This window comes from Primulina tabacum, chromosome 1 (genome assembly GCF_025594145.1).
Source record: "Primulina tabacum isolate GXHZ01 chromosome 1, ASM2559414v2, whole genome shotgun sequence".
NCBI classification, from domain to species: Eukaryota; Viridiplantae; Streptophyta; class Magnoliopsida; order Lamiales; family Gesneriaceae; genus Primulina; species Primulina tabacum.
The window spans coordinates 12,676,647-12,696,213 of record NC_134550.1 but is presented as its reverse complement, the minus strand read 5'-3'; the positions used below and the strand labels follow the sequence as shown (position 1 = coordinate 12,696,213).

Here is a 19,567-nt window from a genome sequence, read left to right as displayed (position 1 = left end):
TCGCTAATAGCGACTGTTTTTTGAAAAACCGTCGCTTTGTTTCAAAAACCGTCGTACATCAATGTCTTAGTCCAATCAAGTCCCGTCCATTTACAAGGATGAGACCAAATTTATCCTCTGATCCGCCCCACCTCAATTCTACAAAATTTCTCTCCCAAGTCCCAAGCCCTTTAGCGACAGAATAGAATTGCGGACTCCCGAAGAAATCGAATTGCTCATCGGCAAGGCAACAATCCAGGTAAGAATCGGCTATACATTTTTTATTTTGTTTTTTATAGCTTCTCTGTGTGTGATTTGTGGTTTCTTGATTGTTTGTTGTTGAGTTGTTGAGTGACTATTACTTGTTTATTTGGTTAATAATTATTTTATTCTTGTTTAGGATTATAAATTGAACTATTTCAAAATGGAATATCAATCTGGTGCAAAGAAAGGAAAAACATTGATATCCTCTTTCTTTAAGAAGAGAGATCGTCAAGCTAGTGAAGATACTTCAATTCCTACGGTCCTTACAATGCAACATCAATCCAGTGAAAGTCTTCTATTTCCCAATATCCAAATTCCTTCATGTTCCTCTCCTAGAGACGATCATCAGTCTTCGTCTACTTTTATTGAACGAGATCCAGGAAAAAGAAAACAGATATGTGAATATCATGTTAATGTACGAGATGAGATAAGACGTTCATATCTAAATATGGGGCCTTATCAACCAGATATGTTGGAGTATCCAGGTACAAAATTTGGAAGCCAGAATCGTCGTTTTCAGAAAAAATGGTTTCAGAAATTTTATTGGTTGGAGTATTCGCCTTCAACAAATAAGGCATATTGTTTCTATTGTTTTCTTTTCCTGAATGATGTTAATTCTTCTAATATCTCGGCATTGGTCAATGAAGGATTTGACAATTGGAAAAGGGTAAACCAAGGAAAAACATGTGCTTTTCTTGCCCATATTGGTTCTGCAGCTTCTTCACCTCATACTATGTGTGAGAGAAGGGCTGAAAATTTGATGAGGCCCTCACAACATATTGATAAAGTGATGCATGCACAATCTAAAGAGGAAAAAGAGAAAAATCGTCTGCGTTTGAGCACCTCAATTGTAGCTGTTCGTTGGCTAGCACTTCAAGGTTGTGCTTTTAGAGGTAACGATGAATCTCTATCTTCATCTAATCGTGGAAATTTTCTTGAATTGGTGAAGGCTTTTGCAAAAATGAATATAGAAATTGATGAAGTTGTGCTTGAGAATGCTCCAAAAAATGCCCAATATATCGCTCTAGAAATTCAGAAAGAGATTTTACATATTATGGCCAATAGAGTACGACAGATGGTTCGTGAAGAAGTTGGAGATAAATACTTCTGTATTCTTGTTGATGAAGCCCGAGATATATCTAAACGAGAGCAAATGGCCATTATATTGAGGTTTGTGAACAATCATGGGATTTTGACAGAAAGATTTTTTGCCATCAAAAGTGTTAGTGACACTACCTCAATGAATTTGAAAAATGAGATATCAAATGTTCTTGTTCATCATGATCTCCATGTTAAGAAAATCAGAGGCCAAGGATATGATGGTGCTAGCAATATGCGTGGAGCGTGGAATGGACTTCAAGCATTATTTCTCAAAGATTGTCCCTATGCATACTATGTCCACTGTTTTGCACATCGTTTACAAGTGACATTGGTTTCTGCAGCTAAGGATGTTAGTGTTATTTGGGAATTCTTTTCTCATTTGGACAATATTGTTAATATTGTCACTTCTTCTACTAAGCGCATTGCTGAATTACATACTGCACAGAGAAATGAAATTGAGTATATGTTGTCAATTGGAGAACGTGATTCTGGAAGTGGTGCAAACCAGATTGGTAATTTGCAACGAGCAGGAGCTACTCGTTGGAGTTCTCACTATAATTCGGTAAAAAGCTTGATAGGTATGTACACTGCAACTTGCAAAGTTTTTGAAGTTCTCAGTGATTATTCTCCAAATGGAAGAGTTAAGGCTGAAGTTCGGGGGATTTACAGAAACATGGCAAGCTTTGAATTTGTGTTTATTTTGCACTTAATGCATAAAATTATGAGAACAACAGATACTCTTTGTCAAATTCTTCAAAGAAAATCTCAAGACATTTTGACTGCTATCACATTTGTCACTACTACCAAAACTTGCCTTCAAGAATTTAGAGAATGTGGGTGGAATGAATTTCTTCAGGAAGTTAAAGTTTTTTGCTCAAGAAATGAAATTGATGTACCTGACCTTGATTGTCTATATAAGATTGGACGTTCCTGTCTACAAACTACAATAGAACATCATTACCACTTTGATGTTTTTAATGCAGCAATAGATTTCATTTTGATGGAGTTAAATACTCGGTTCAATGGGTCATCGGTGAAACTTCTTTCTCTTAGTACAGCTTTAGATCCTAAAAATTCATTTGACTCATTTAACAGTGATGATATTTGCAAGCTTGCGAAGAAGTTTTATCCTGGAGATTTCACAGATCAAGAAATTGTTGCTTTGGAGTATGAATTGATACATTATAAACTTGATGTGATGCAGAATTTAAAGGTTTCTACACTTGTTGAGTTGTGTCAGCAATTGACCGAGAGTGGACGGTCAAGTGTTTATGTTATGTTGGCTAGATTGATTCATCTTGTTTTGACATTACCTGTGTCTACTGCCACTACTGAGCGGGCTTTTTCAGCAATGAAGCATGTGAAGACGGCACTTCGCAATAAAATGGAGGATGACTTTCTTGCCGATTGTTTGACACTCTATATTGAACGAGATTTAGCTAAACATATTGATGTAAATTCTATTATTAATGAATTTTATGTTTTAAAATCTCGTAGGGCACAACTTCGTTGAACGATATAATGTAAATTTTTTTTTAATAATATATAACTTATCATATTGACTTCAAGCCCCCCTCAACTTTTATTCCTGAATCCGTCCCTGTGCATGCATACATGGTTGTAGTATACAAATTATGTTTATCTAGTACACATTCGAAGGGTTACAGTCTTACAGACTAGCAACCGCGAGTTCCTTATTATCAAATATATACGAAATCCAACGACATTAAAAAAGAAGAAGAAGCAGCGTCAGCATGCTTTGAGGTAGTCAATCTAACAAAAAAATAAAAAATAAAAATTATTCAACTTAGTTTATAGTTGAAGTTAAACTCCTACTGTCCTACATATTAATCTATTAACACATCTCACACAATCCATTGTTAAAGTATCCATTTCATTTTAATATTGTCCATTAATTAATTTTATACCATGATGTCTATCGGATTTGTTTAAGATTAATTATATCCATAATTGTGAAAATTGAATTTATAATAAAATATTATTTTTAAAAGCATAATAAATCATATGTGTGCAATGTGTAAAGTCGTGTAGATAATATATTCTAAAGCAAAATCTATCGGAATATATTTTTTCGGGTAGTTTTACAATATATAGTTTAAACCAAGCTTTGATTGTTGGGAAAAACCCATACACCGCAGAATCTATCACGCTAAATCATTAAGAATTTGATTGAAAACTTAAACGGAAGCGTATCTGAAGACATAATCATGAATTCTTTAGAACGTGTCTGGATCTTCCAGATCTACGGCTCTTTCCTTAGAGAATCCTTTAGTTTCTCTTCAGAACTATTTTCTTAATGGGGAGAGAATAATGAAGTGATAACTTGAGATCTGGGGACCATGAACCCATATATATATAATGTTTATCATTATCTTTTGATATTTCTGTTTTAGCCCATCATAAAAACAGAAATTACAGTTATATCTTTACACATTAAAGGCCCACAACCTATTAGATACATTAAAGCACAATAACCCGAAACCTTACTTGATCACTTTGTTTTGGGCTTAACTTAATAAACAACCCACAACGCATAATTATTCACATATAAGTCCATACACATAAAATTGATTCAACATTGATTTCTTCAGTAATATTGATTAAATCTATCAGAATAAAAGAAAATTATTAAATTTATTTATTTATCTAACGATTCTCACATAATTTACTCGTAAATTATCTATTCGTATTTCTCTTTATCTTTCACTTTGAATATTATTAATAATCGTTAGAAATACAATGAATCGTGAATTTTGTATCATCTAAACACATACGGTATGTTTGGACGAGTAAAAGATGGGATTTTGATTTGGATTTTAAATCCAGGGCTTTGGGATTTTGATTTTGGTGTTTGGTAAAATTTTTAAATGTAATCTGAAATTTGATTTAACTATTAAAACTAATTTATTTTATATTTAAAAATTTGTAGTGTTTATTTTTATAAATGATTTATTTATTAACAATATTAATATAAATACTCATATATTTTAATCAAGTGAAAAATTATTTTTTAACATATGAAAAATATTTTTAATTAAATAACTTTTTTAGTAAATGCAAAAATTATAAAGTTTATCACCAGGAAGTTAAAAAATAAATTTATAAAATTTTGATAAATTAGTTTTCTAATATTAAAACAACAGTTTTTTTTAATAAAAATGTGTGTTTTATAAATTTTTTGTATAACATATTATAAACTGATTTTGAAATAATTTTCTTGCAAATATATATAATATAAATGTGTGTGAATTGTTAATATATATTTTTGAATAAATGATACTTTATAAAATTTGAGAAGAACATTTAAAATTTATGAGCAAGTTATAAAAATTTATAAAGTAAAATTTTTTTTTTTATTTCCTCTATGAATCAAATCCTATTAAATTCCATGAAACCTCGCCTATTTTGCCAATATTTCACATAGTTAAATGAAATCACATCAAATTCCACCAAATATTAATATCATTTTTAAATTTCATCTTTCTAAACACTAAAACTATATTTTCAATTCCAAATCTCAATGAATTTCATGCTTCCAAACACACATCGATGATATATACGTTACTAAAAAAATGGTATACACATACATACATATACACGCGCACACAAATATATATGCACACACATATGCGCGCACATACAAAATATCGGATCGTGTCACACGAGATGCATGTGTTCCGTGAAAAATTCGAGAATGAAAACAACCGCTTCAAATCTCAACACTTCTTATTCATTGTTAATTTTTTCGCATGTTATGTGCGTGCTTCGACTGCTTGTATATATTAATATAGTAATAATCATTTTTTTATTACGTGAAAACTCGTATACATTATCTTTCGATGCGTATTAGATAAACTCCGAGCTAATACAGTATCCTACAAACTACGTTAACCAGATAAATCGTACTCGATAAGTTCTATGCGACACACTCATCCGAAAATATGTTGGTAGGAATAATCGAACTCCTAACTATTACTCAAGCGCTCAGTCTATTTTACCAAGTCGATCTGTATTTGGAATCAGTAATCATCTTTTCTAGTATTAGTATATGCGGTCGGTCAGGTGATGATGAAGTTAAAATTGAGTCAACAATGAGATTTGAAATCAGAAAGTCTGACTTTCAAAATGGCTTTATTGCCATGGAACCGCGGGGCCGTGGATGGACTACTGCCGTGTCTCGTACCATTAATTTATATATACACATAATATATTCATAGAATCATATCATGACAATAATTTGGACAATAGTTTATATGTATACACGTATTGCGTATTTGTATAATTTTTTTATAGTCGATGCTTATAATTTGAATACGCAGGTTGTACACACCTCTTTACGATCCAAAATCCAAAATCGAGCTGGATCCAAAATCTGGTACAGTGCAACATCAGATCCAAAAATCCAATGAGTTATTAAGGTTGTAGTTAAGTTTATTCGGGAAACAAATAGAAATCGAGAGTACGTGTTTGAATGTTTTCCACAAATGAATTTTTGGATTTGTCCATGAGATTGACTCAACCGTCCAATGAGTTTCGGAAAGAACTCCAAAACCAGAAAACTGTGGGGGCATGCACGTCTATCTTTTTCTATTAATAATTGAGTCGGTCATTCGTATTTCCCTGCTATTCAAACCACGTGAAATTACAACTGGCTTCCACGTATTTAATGAGACGACGACGTTTTATCATTTTATAAAACATTTTTTCCCAAAAAGGATGGATCCATCTGTCAGAAATCTTTTATGTTTATACAAAATTTAATTACCTTCCGATCGAATAGCTGTAAGATGAATTTCGCAGCCGATCCGATTCATAAAAAAAAATTGATACATTTTATTCAAAAAATATCTTTATCACTCCGAAATGGATCATATCGACCTATCTCACAGATAAATATCTATGAAATCGTATCACAAAACATACTCTTTTTTTTTTACATGTTCAAAAGAAATTCTTCATTAAACAAAGCATATATATAGTCGAAGTTAAACTTTCCATTTTTTTAGAAATTCCATTGGGTCGGTGGCTTCCTGATCCCTTGTTAAATCGGAAGCTTTGCTACTTTTTTAAGTTGACACGGAAGAGATCCGGCCGACATATTGTATATTACGATGTGACTTCAACTATTTTAATGTATAATATATTAAGCGCCGAACGATTTGTTAACATGTTCCATTGGTAATCTGAATGACATTAGCTCAATTGTTATAATTTTTATAAATCCAAATACTTATTGCTTAGACGGTCTTGAGGTCTTGAGTTCGAGAACAAGAGAGACATATATGTCTTTACCAAGAGTGAAGAGTTATGTGAATAAGAATCTATGGACTATCGTGATAACCGTGATTGGATGACCCAAAATAGTGTTTTATTTTAAAAAAAAAAACAAAATAGAAAATGTTAGCATGAGTTGAATTCAAGTTCCAATAAGAGAATCATAAAAGTTTTAACTAATTTACTTTAAAAAATGGCAAAACTGCATGATTGGCAAATCCATCCGTTTTTTTACACGTGAAACTTCAATAACTCAATTAAGTTGGTGAAGTGAAGAGCCATCGAGCGGCGAAATTTATCAAGGAGTGGCTAAAAATTTCTAAGTCAATATACGAAAAAATTATAGAATTTATAAATAATAATAATTGTATTTCAAATGTTTAAGCAATGTTCGACAATTCGTGGGTAAAAGGGTTTGGACCAATGTCTTGGCTGAATTCATTTGGGGTACACAGTCCTGCATCGAAAATAATGAGAAATATCATAAATTTATAAGACAAAAAGATATTTATATTGATATCATCGTAGACATATACGAGTTTTATTTTATATATATATTATATAAAGAGATAGATATATATTTATATAATATCGAAAGGTGGAAAGAACTTGAAAATGGCTACTTGACTTTTTGTAGACAACGGTTCCTGTTGGTACACCTATGCTGTAGGTAGACGTAATGATCCAACATGTACAGAATTAATGCTACATGGATGACAATAATTGTCCATAATATGCTTAGAAAAATAAAGAGATTTTTTTTGAGTCATACAGTAAAAAAAGTAGAAAAAAAACATAAAAATGCACCAAAAATGTTTTAAAAAATATCTACAATTTTTTAAATCACAAAAGGAAACTGATGACGTAATTGATCAAAATCATTGTCGAATGGAGGTGAGAAACTACTTAAATTTTAAAAACTTGTACATAGTGAAAACTTGAACTAGATTTTAAAAAATTTATTGTTGGATCTTTAAAATTTTTTTTTTTTAATTTCTTAAAAGCAATTTTTACGTTAGTTTCTGTTTAATTTAATTTTAATTCAGAAACTGGTGGGATGTTCTCCAAAAATGGTTTGGTAAAAAAAAATAGTGTTAGAATTGCTTTTTCACACACTTCGTGCTTCTGATTTCACCTTTTCATTTTTGTTTTCGAAAGCAACTCACTTCTAATTTTTTTCACTTTTTCACAACCTATAAATCTAATCACTTTTTTAATTTATTGCAAACACTTACTAAAACCTTGTTAATTTTCACGTATGTTTCATCACATACTTTTTAGTCTGAACGGTATCATATTTGAGCTAAGCATCTTGGTAACCGAAGTTAAAATCTTTTTAAGATATCGTTTGATTCGTGAGATGAGATGACAAATGATTTTTTTTTTTTTTGAAAGGGGAGATGTGTGGGAAACAAATTAATTTATCAGAAAAAATAATAAAATAATATAGAAATTTAAATGAAAATTGGTGTGAGAGAAGAAGTGGATGTCCATGGAAAGAATAATACAGCTGCAGAAAATTACAAACGTAGAAAACAGAGAAGAGTGGGGTTGGATGCTTGTTGACTACAGTAACTCAATATTGACTTGAAAGTGTGTGGTCACTTTTTTGTTTTTATCAAAATGGAACTTTATTGGCCATTCTATGACAATATTTTTCCACATGTTTGCAAGATTTTTTTAAAAAAAGTTATAAACGCAAAGTTCACATCTAACTTATGATTATGATTCTTTATTCAAATACAGTAAATATATAATCTCTTTATTGTCAAAGAATGACTCCTAGACACCCTAGTAGGAGAGTCTCTACTAGTTAGCTCCGAGTTCCCGAGCACACGAATTCTCCCGAGCTAATGTTGAAATCTAGATCGATTGAACTAGCTCATGACCATTTGGATGAGCCCGCAACCATTTGAGCTGACTATTAGGTCCGGACACTCGAGGCGGTTTGAGTAAGTTAAATGGATAGCTAATGAGTATTGTTTTTTTTACCCAAAGAAATATAATGAGTTAATAAATCATATAAGACACGACTCAGACTCGACCTATTTAATAAATATATTAAATCATTTTAGTTAAAATCAAAAATATTACATATGCTTTAAGAAATCATACATTCTATTTATGATTTTATGATAATATATTAAACTGTATCATTCTTTTTTATTTGATATAATTATTCATAAAAGAGCTATGTCTCAACTTGTTATACTATGTTTTTTTTGTTTTTTTTTCCTGAAAATTATCTTGAAGAAATAGAGTCGCAGGCTATAATTTATTATGTTGGTTTTGTTATATAAAAAAATTAAATTTGAAATTTTTGTAATCCAATTATTATATTATAGTTATAAACAAATGGGGAAATTTGTAGTCACTCCCCTTTTTCAAACTCAACTTTCTCCCCACTCCCCATCCCTTTATTCATTTGTTTAAACTCCCCATTTTTCTAAAATTTTCAAAAACATCCCTAAAATCTATAATTTTGGTACGTGACATTGTTATACCTATCGAGCATGTTCTTAAAGGCATATAGCCTCAAGACATGCAGCTACACAAGGTTTACAGCCTATATACCATGTTCAAATGATCGATTTTTTTTATTAAAGGACCATCATGCTTCCGTATAATAAATTGAACAATCTACCTTTTTTACCAGAATACCAGTCAGGTTATATCCATCGGATTTTACAGACTGTTCCTCACAGCCTAACCACGCAGTCGCAACAGATGGTTCCTGATGCAGATTACTTCAACAGCACTTAGCACAACCCTGTTTCGTTTCCTATCTCAGGGTGCATAGTAAAATGTTCAATATTGAAACTAATACATGAGAGGGACAAAAGCCTTGGTTTTTTTATTCAAACATACAAAATATTATTACATAGTAACCTCCTGTAGAGGAGTAGAAACTTGTTTAGCTACTAATTGTAGCTGAACTTACAGCACACATAAACTTGAAAGAGAAAATATTACAAATATATTGAAGAAAAACGAAGAGGTTGAGTGGTGTCTTCATCTTCCTTCAGCCTTCTTATTTATAGAAACCCTTTGCGGATTTGATTTACGAACTTCAACTCTTGCCATAGCTTTTCTTTATTGCCATCCAGCTGTGTTTGACATTATCTCTTGAGTGGGTTGGGTGGTTGAATGGTCCCTCCACCTTTTCTTGATTTGTCCCTTTCTAGATCATTAATCTAACAATGGATTGTTCTTCTGATTTTATCTCCTGGTATAACCAGTGGATATGCGTCTGAATTATAACCAGTGGATAGATTTTAATCAAAAAATATCTTTATCACTCCGAAAATGGATCATATCGACCTATCTCACGGATAAGTATCTATGAAATCGTACCACGTAACATACTCTTTTTTTACATTTTCAAAAGAAATTCTTCAGTTAAACAAAGCATATATATAGTCGAAGTTAAACTTTCCATTTTTTTAGAAATTCCATTGGGTCGGTGGCTTCCTGATCCCTTGTTAAATCGGAAGCTTTGCTACTTTTAAGTTGACACGGAAGAGATCCGGCCGACATATTATATATTACGATGTGACTTCAACTATTTTAATATATAATATATTAAGCGCCGAACGATTTGTTAACATGTTCCATTGGTAATCTGAATGACATTAGCTCAATTGTTATAATTTTTATAAATCCAAATACTTATGGCTTAGACGGTTTCGAGTTCGAAACCAAGGAAGACATGTACTTCTTGACCAAGAGTGAAGAGTTGTGTGAATAAGAATCTATGGACTATCATGATAACTATGATTGCATGACCCAAAAGAGTTTTTATTAAAAAAATAAAGAAAAATATTACTCCAGAAATAGCATGAGTTGAATTCAACTTCCGATATGAGAATTATAAAAGTTCTAACTAATTTACTTTAAAAAATTGTACATAGTATGTAGAAAAAAAATTAAAGACAATTTATTTTAAAGAATCATATTATATGATCATTTGTACCGAGATTATATTATTATTAATAATCAAGTATCTCAATCACAATTCCTGATTTTGCCCGTCGACAAAATGAGACAAAATCGAATTATTTTTTGAAAGTGGAGATGTGTGGGGAACAAATTAATTTATTAGAAAAAATAATAAAATAAAATAAAAAAATATATAGAAATATAAATGAAAATTGGTATAAGAGAAGAAGTGAATAATACGGCTACACAAAATAACAAACGTAGGAAACAGAGAAGTGTGGGGTTGGGTGCTTGTTGACCACAGTAACTCAATATTGACTTGAATAGAACTTTGTTGACCATTCTATTCCAATATTTTTCCAATTATCAACGCAAAGTTCACATCTAACTTATGAATTATGATTGTTTATTCAAATACAATAAATATATAATCTCTTAAGGCCATCCACAGTAATAAGGATATTTCCTACAAATATTTGTAGACCCCCTAATCCACATCATCAATCAAATATCCCCTAATCCACATCATCAATCAAATATTTCTCTACTCAAATATTTCATATTTCACAATCAAATATCTCACACCAACCACATATTTATGAGTCTCACTAACACTTTAATTAATATTTTGTTTTCATTTAAATAAAATCATTTCATCACTTTAATTATTTTTATCTATTATTTAGTATTATATTTTTATTGAAATATAAAATTACAAAGTTTATAACGATTATTTTTGAATAACTAATTTGTAAAAAAATAAAAATTAATAAAATTTAAAAATTTATAACGAACTATACAAAACTAATTTACCACAAAACAATATTTATAACATTAAAAAAACATTATGCAGATTCCATTCAGTCGTCCATTTATATTTCACATAATAATTAAATATAATTATATAAATATTTTAAAAAAAGTAAAAATAAAAAATAAAAAGAAGCTCGACCCCTGATCTTGGGTCGAGCAAACTCTTCACTAAAATAGTACTCGACCCAAGCTCTTCACTATTTTAGTGAAGAGTTTGACCCTTGTGTTTGGGTCGAGCTTAGATCGAACTCGACAAAAAAAAAAACTCGACCCAAAAAAGACTCGACCCACCTCGACCCAAAAAAAGACATCGAATCAAAAAACAAGCGCGTCTCAATCACGATGACTTCAAGAAATTTTAAAAAAAATAGCAATACCCGGTTACAAATTTGTAACCAATATTGTTGTGGCACACAAATCAATTGTGTGCAGTGATGAATATTTAGATGAAGATGATATTTGAATGACGTGGATTGGATTATATCCACCACTGTGGATGCCCTAATTGTCAAAGAATGACTCCTAGACACTCTAGTATGAGAGTCTCTACTAGTTAGCTCCGAGTTCCCGAGCACATGAATTCTCCCGAGCTAATGTTGAAATCTAGATCGATTGAACTAGCTCATGACCATTTGGATGAGCCCGCAACCATTTGAGCTGACTATCAGCTCTAGGCACTCGAGGCAGATTGAGTAAGTTAAATGGATTTTTGGTTAGGCTACGAGTATTATTTTTTTTACCAAAGGAATATAATGAGTTAATAAATCATATAACACACGACTCAGACTCTACCTATTTAATAAATATATTAAATCATTTTAGTTAAAATTAAAAATATCACTTGCGCTTTAAGAAATCATATATTCTATTTCTGATTTTATGATAACATATTAAACTATATCATTCATTTGTTTATTTGATATAATTATTCATGAAAGAGCTATGTCTCAACTTGTTGTACTATGTTTTTGTTTTTGTTTTTTTTACTGAAAATTATCCTGAAGAAACAGAGTCGCAGGCTATAATTTATTATGTTGGTTTTGTTATACAAAAAAACTTAAGTTTGAACTTTTTGTAATCCAATTATATATTATAGTTATAAACAAATGGGAAAACTTGTAATCACTCATCTTTTTCAAACTCAACTTTCTCCTCACTCCCCGTCCCCTTACTTCTTTGTTTAAACTTCTCATTTTCTAAAATTTTCAAAAACATCCCTAAAATCTATAATTTTGGTACGTGACATTGTTATACCTATCGAGTGTGTTCTTAAAGGTATATAGCCTCAAGACATACAGTTACGCAAGGTTTCTACCTATATACCATGTTAAATGGTCGATTTTTTTTTATTATAAAATGACCATTATGTTTCCGTATAATAAATTGAACAATCTATCTTTTTACCAGAATGCCGTCAGGTTATATTCACCGGGTTTTACAAACTGCTCCTCACAACCTAACCACGCAGTCGCAACAGATGGTTCCTGACGCAGATTCCTTCAACAGCACTTAGCACAACCCTGTTTCGTTTCCTACCTCAGGGTGCATAGTAAAATGTTCAATATTGAAACTAATACATGAGAGGAGCAAAAGCCTTGGTTTTTTTATTCAAACATGCAAAATATTATTACATAGTAAACTCCTGTAGAGGAGGAGAAACTTGTTTAGTTACTAATTGTAGCTGAACTTACAGCACACATAAAGTTGAAAGAGAAAATATTACAAATATTTTGAAGAAAAAAGAAGAGGTTGAGTGATGTCTTCATCTTCCTTCAGCCTTCTTATTTATAGAAGTCCTTTGCAGATTTGATTTACGGACTTCAACTCTTGCCATAGCTTTTCTTTATTGTCATCCAACTGTGTTTGACATTATCTCTTGAGTGGGTTGGATGGTTGAATGGTCCCTCTACCTTTTCTTGATTTGTCCCTTTCTAGATCATTAATCTAGCAATGGATTGTTCTTCTGATTTTATCTCCTGGCATAACCAGTGGATATGCATCTGTATTATATCAGCTGATATCTAACATTGGTTAGATCTTCCTGTTGCAAATATTCAGAGTTCTGGAATAATTCCTGTAAATAAATAATCTCGAACCTGAGTTCGGATTCATGTAATTTGAGAAAATTCTCCTCCTCTAACATTTAATTACTCTGTAATAATAAATTTGTATGTTTGAAATAATTTTACCCCGGCTCTGATATCATTTTAGGCCATAAAATCAATCACTTAATATGTAAGGATATTTTTGTCAAACTTCAAACTTTTTAGGGAGTTTGGACAAAGTTTTCAAGGTGTCGGAAATTAGGGTAAAGTTGAGTTTAGATTTGGGGATTTAAAACTAATTTTCCCTGAACAAATCATATATATACTTCTAAATTTTAAGATACTAACTTAACGACATTAATCGGCATATTCTTGTGGTAGTCACCTTCAAACAAATACAAACAAGCATGTGTCCTTGTTTGTAATTCAATTTTTAATATATTTTCTGACAACACTATGGGTTATATATATTTTATATAAGTTTAATTATTAATTATTTATTTTTCAATAATGTATTTCGAACCGTAACTATTTCATCGTTAATGTTCAAATATTATATAACAGTAAAAATTATAGTAATTTTATCCATTCACTAAATAGCAAATTGATCTCATCCTAAGGCAACCTCATTCTTCTATTTATACACAATCCACTCAACTCCATACATACAACTTAACTAACTATTGTAATTAAGTCACTTGTTCTCCAACTCCAAATCAAATCAAACCGCCGCCGCTGCCGTGACGATGGCCGACCGCAAACATGGTCTGTCCTCCGGCCATGTCCAACCCATTCCGGCTTTCGATCCACCGGCGAAACCGAAGAGAAACAGATATGCTTTGGCATGCTCTTTCTTAGCCTCCATGACCTCCATCTTACTTGGATATGGTAAATATGATTCTTGCTTAGCTCACTCATTTTTAGACCCGATTTTTGGGAACTTACTATAAAAGAATCATAACTAAAAATTAAACTTTTTGCGCGAAATTTATATATATACATATAATTTTGTTTGAACTTTTGGTTGGATTCATCTTTTTGTGTCATATATATAAATTCAGATATAGGAGTGATGAGTGGAGCTATAATCTACATCCGGAAAACCATTCCCATGACCGACGTGCAGAAAGAAGTGATAATGGGGATTCTCAACCTGTACTCTCTCCTCGGCTCCGCCGCCGCCGGCCGCACGTCCGACTGGATCGGCCGTCGCTACACTATAATCTTTGCCGGAGCAATATTCTTCGCTGGCGCCCTGCTCATGGGATTCGCCACCAACTACGCCTTCCTCATGGCGGGCAGATTTGTGGCCGGCATAGGCGTCGGCTATGCTCTGATGATTGCGCCGGTGTACACCGCGGAGGTGGCGCCGGCCTCCTCCCGGGGCTTCCTCACTTCTTTCCCGGAAGTGTTTATCAATTTTGGTATGTTGGCACTGTTTGTACCTCCATCTTGATTCCTGTTCTTCAATTTCATGTTTCACGTGGTTTTTTTTTTTTTTTGATATATATCTCCAATTCAATCTAATTTTTAAAAAATAATATATTTTATATTATAATATTATTATTTTTATTTAAATATAAATACAGTTAACTTATTTTATAAAAAATAAAGAAGAGAGATGGTTTTAGAAAAACCTACTTAATAAATATTTATTTTTTAGGATGAAGCAAAATGATTGTAGCCCCATATAATAATGAGGAAAAAATAACAATAAGGTCAGATCTTGTCAAGAGACGTGAAGGACATAATTGGTTGGTGTGGAAAATTTTCTTACGGGTCGTTTTATGCTGAAGATTTCGTCTTATTTTGTGGGCCATTCTTGAAAAAAAATCAAATGTCAAATTTATACACATATTAAGATTTATACATATATATATATATATGAGATCCATCAATTTTTTTAAAATCAATTGCCCAAATCCTATGAGATGTCGAACCTTTCCGTTTTATGCATTGATGTTAGAAATAATTGGAGAAGACAAATAATAATAATAATAATAATAATAATTACATTTAGATTGATAAATCATAAAAGTAGAGATCTAAAAAAAACAATATTAAATGAAAGAATCTCTAAAATAAATTAGATGTCACTCTTATTGTGTCTCTCAAAATATTTATTTAGACAATATATATAACTCTTATTTTCTTTTATTCAATTTTTTATGTACCATATATGCAAATATTAAATTTTAAATTATATTAATGATTAAAAATAATATATATGATTTTCAGCTAAGATTTTAAGACGATGAATTATATTCTTAACAATAATTTTGTGTTTAAGGAAATTGATTTATAAAAATAATAATTGAATTTTGAGTAGGTCTATTGTGAAACGGTTTCACGAATCCTTAGTCTGCGAGATAGATCAACCCTATCGATATTCACAATAAAAAGTAATACACTTAGCATAAAAAATAATATTTTTTTCATGAATAACTTAAATAAGATATTCGTATCACAAAATACGACCCGTGAGAACGTCTCACACAAGTTTTTTTAACAAATGTTATGGATTGGTAATACTGTGTGCCCCCAACTTGTTAAATTAACGGTTCTTCTCCCCTTTTTCCTACCCAAACATTGATCGTGACTTACAGTTGTTATGTTTTTGTTGCTGAAATTTAGATCATTCGACGTTACGTCAATTAAATAAAATTGTTTATGATTGATAATTAAATGTAAATCGTGGAAATATAATAAAATTAATTCTACTATTCAAATTATTTTTTAGTAAAAAAATTAAATAACAATAATATAATATAGTTGTCGCTGTTTTTTCGAGTTTGTCGAACTCGACTAGCTTGATACTTTCGTGAATCGAGTTCGAGCATGAGAATTAATACTCGATCAAATTTGAGCATACTAAATTTATGTCGATGCGAGTAATATGATATTCTAGCTTGATTCGAATCAATTGCACCTAGTAGTTTTTGTTAGGTTTTATGTTTCATGTTTCACAGGAATACTGCTTGGTTACGTCTCCAACTACGGATTCTCAAAGCTCCCAACGGACCTAGGGTGGCGATTCATGCTCGGAGTCGGCGCAATCCCCTCTGTATTCATCGCTGCAGCCGTCTTTGCTATGCCGGAGTCGCCACGTTGGCTCGTAATGCAAGGCCGACTCGGGGACGCAAAGCGAGTGCTCGACAAAACCTCCGATTCGCTCGAGGAATCCAAACTAAGACTAGAGGATATAAAACAAGCTGCCGGAATACCTGATGGCTGCAACGAAGACATAGTTTCGGTCCCCAAACGGAACCACGGCGAAGGCGTCTGGCGCGAGCTCCTCCTCCGCCCCACCCCTGCCGTGCGCCACATCCTGATATGTGGACTGGGGATACACTTCTTTCAACAGGCGAGTGGGATTGACTCCGTGGTGCTTTACAGTCCAGATATTTTCGAGAAGGCGGGGATAAAGAAAGATACCGATAAGCTACTCGCGACGATGGCAGTCGGATTCACGAAAACGATGTTTATCTTGGTGGCGACGTTTATGTTGGATAAGACCGGACGTCGGCCGTTGCTTCTATCTAGTGTGGCGGGAATGATTCTGAGTTTAGTGGGCCTTGCTACTGGACTGACTATTATTTCGAATACAGATCATAAAATGATTTGGGCCATAGCTTTATGCGTAGGCTCTGTTTTAGCATATGTGGCCCTTTTTTCAATCGGGTTGGGCCCAATTACATGGGTTTACACTTCGGAGATTTTCCCCTTAAGGTTGAGGGCCCAAGGGTGCAGTATGGCGGTGGCAGCGAATCGGGTCACCAGTGGGATTATTTCAATGACATTTTTATCTTTGAGCAATGCTGTGACCATTGGAGGGGCATTCTTTTTGTATGCGGGGATCGCCTGTGTGGCATGGGTGTTCTTTTACTCTTTACTCCCCGAGACTCGAGGGAAAACGTTGGAGGAAATGGAGTCGTTGTTTGGGACTTTCTTTCGGTGGAGGACGACGGCGAGAGAATTAAAAGAAGAGAAACGTGAGGGTAATGGACAAGTTCAGATGGTGAATAAGTATTAGAAATATTTATGAGTAAAAACGTAAATTTGTTTTACAAGAAAACCTTATTATCTTCTCTAAGAAGATTCAGGCTTAAGATGCTACAAAGCTTTTCTTATTGTAATGCAAGTTTTAAAATGGAATACCAATCAAGAAATTTCAAGTAATTTGGGAATGGCTTTTGAATCCACTATGGTTTGTTGGCATTTTTACTCAAATGAGTTATGTGGATTGAAATAAGTGACAAAACATACTCGATATGGTCCAAACAAGGAACAAGAATCAACATTCTCTATAAATTATGTTCACTCCCAAAGCTAAATTTGGAAAAATATTTGTAATTTAAACGATCATATAATAAACTGGTATCTGAGTTGGTAAAGTATATAAATATTTAAACAATTGTCAAGAGTTTGATTTCTTATACCAAAACTTCTTCAGACGAGTCTATCACATATAATTCGTTCAATGCGGTTAACTTCGCTAGTGTGGTTTGAAGAGAGTAAATATAAAAATTTACCAAGTGTTTATCGAAAAGTAGTGGTTGTAGATTTCATCTTAAAAAGAAATCTATCATATAATAAACAAGAGATTTGATAATTCTATTGATTGCATTTAAATATGAAAATTGTTTCTTCGGATTCTTGATTTAACTCAGATTCTTTCTTGTTTTGTTTATTTCGATGTTTTAGCTGTCAGCCATTCTCTATCGTTGTTTAAATTTTTCTAGAAAAAAAATAGCAGTATATAGATTTTTAAAAAATAAAAACAAATTCATGGAACATGTAAATACTAAATTTAACGAATATTCTTCTTTCATTAACACACACAAAGTAGGAAATTATCAAATTATTCAATCTTGGAAATTTTGTTTGCGATTAATACGATAAAATATGAAATTTTATGAACGAGTGTATGGGTAATGTTCTTGAATTTTTTTTATTAATAAATATTTTTAACTCATAATAGAATAACCCGTATTTAACACGTGCGATGCACGGGATGATATTATTAAAAATTAGTGAAAAATGAATAGGTATTTAAATTGAAAAAAAAAATATAATTATAAAAAAAATTTCGCTAATTTTAAAGAACTTTCTTAAATACAACGCATGTCGATTAATTTTTTTTGGCTAATAATCACTATCATATATCAAAATTTTAGATTGTGTTAGCCTATGACAATGGAATGATGCTTGTCGTGTTTAGTGCATTGATGTCGACCACCGACCTTAATACATATTTAATTATTTAATTTTTGAGAAGCTATATTTTATTATTTTTTAACATGTGATAAAAAATATTTTAAATCAAATTCAATATAATTAATGAGAAAAACTTTTTTTAAAATTCAATAATTTCATCTAAATTCACTTTCATAAATAATTTTGTAATATAACACGTGTTTGACACATTTGAATGATAACAATAATTGTTTCATCAATATTTTTATTCAAATGAGTTGTGATTTATCTAAAAAATCTCATCATAATATACATAACAACCTATTAATATTCCTAAAGAAAAATGAAATATGCGCTTTTAAATAAATTGTGTATAAACCCAAAAAGTTATTTTATTAACATTTACTATGTGTATCCCCAAAACAATGCCAATAAATTTATAATGTGTCTATTATTATAATTTATAATTTTATCAAATTATTCAATCTTGGAAATTTTGTTTGCAATTAATACGATAAAATATGAAATTTTATGAGCGAGTGTAGTGTATTGGTAATGATCTTGAATTTTTTATTAAAATATATTTTTTCTCATAATAGAACAATGGATATTTATAATGTGCTTTTTTCTTATATAGCAAAGGTAAAATAAATATATTTTATATGGTGTTTGTTTTTTCACTTTATTTGATTGATTAGTATTTAAAATTTTCAAATAAGTATATGTTATTTTTTTTATGTTTTATATTTTGTTTTATGGTTGAAGACATTTTTAATTGAATTTTTAAACCGTATCTCAATTGAATTAAAAAAGGTAATTATTGTTAATAGAAAATATTCAAATAATTTTTTTACACATGAATCAAAAGTAAATTTGGAAAAAAATGTAGAAAAGGCTTAGAAGGAATTTTTTTCCCTTTTTGGATTTTAAAGAAA

General features: G+C 31.4%; 2 protein-coding genes across 2 annotated transcripts; both read left to right on the top strand.

Annotated features, from left to right (window-relative positions):
- Positions 1-976: 976 nt before the first annotated feature.
- On the top strand, positions 977-3,684 carry LOC142505115 (uncharacterized). Its single transcript, XM_075617949.1, has 2 exons — positions 977-2,797; positions 3,586-3,684. Exons 1-2 carry the CDS (start codon positions 977-979, stop codon positions 3,682-3,684), a joined length of 1,920 nt encoding a protein of 639 aa, XP_075474064.1.
- A 10,396-nt stretch (positions 3,685-14,080) lies between these two features.
- On the top strand, positions 14,081-17,615 carry LOC142541816 (polyol transporter 5-like). The gene is made up of 3 exons (XM_075648276.1): positions 14,081-14,324; positions 14,498-14,860; positions 16,406-17,615. The coding sequence occupies exons 1-3, from the start codon at positions 14,183-14,185 to the stop codon at positions 17,467-17,469; spliced, it is 1,569 nt and encodes a 522-aa protein (XP_075504391.1). The 5' UTR covers positions 14,081-14,182; the 3' UTR covers positions 17,470-17,615.
- Positions 17,616-19,567: the final 1,952 nt, after the last annotated feature.

Excerpts from the sequence above, each read along its gene's own strand:
- LOC142541816 (XM_075648276.1), top strand. The coding sequence starts at position 14,183 with ATGGCCGACCGCAAACATGGTCTGTCCTCCGGCCATGTCCAACCCATT. Across the intron at positions 14,325-14,497 it reads CTCCATCTTACTTGGATATG|ATATAGGAGTGATGAGTGGA; the intron begins GTAAATATGATT and ends ATATAAATTCAG. Across the intron at positions 14,861-16,405 it reads GGAAGTGTTTATCAATTTTG|GAATACTGCTTGGTTACGTC; the intron begins GTATGTTGGCAC and ends CATGTTTCACAG.
- LOC142505115 (XM_075617949.1), top strand. The coding sequence starts at position 977 with ATGTGTGAGAGAAGGGCTGAAAATTTGATGAGGCCCTCACAACATATT. Across the intron at positions 2,798-3,585 it reads ATTTAGCTAAACATATTGAT|AACGTGTCTGGATCTTCCAG; the intron begins GTAAATTCTATT and ends TGAATTCTTTAG.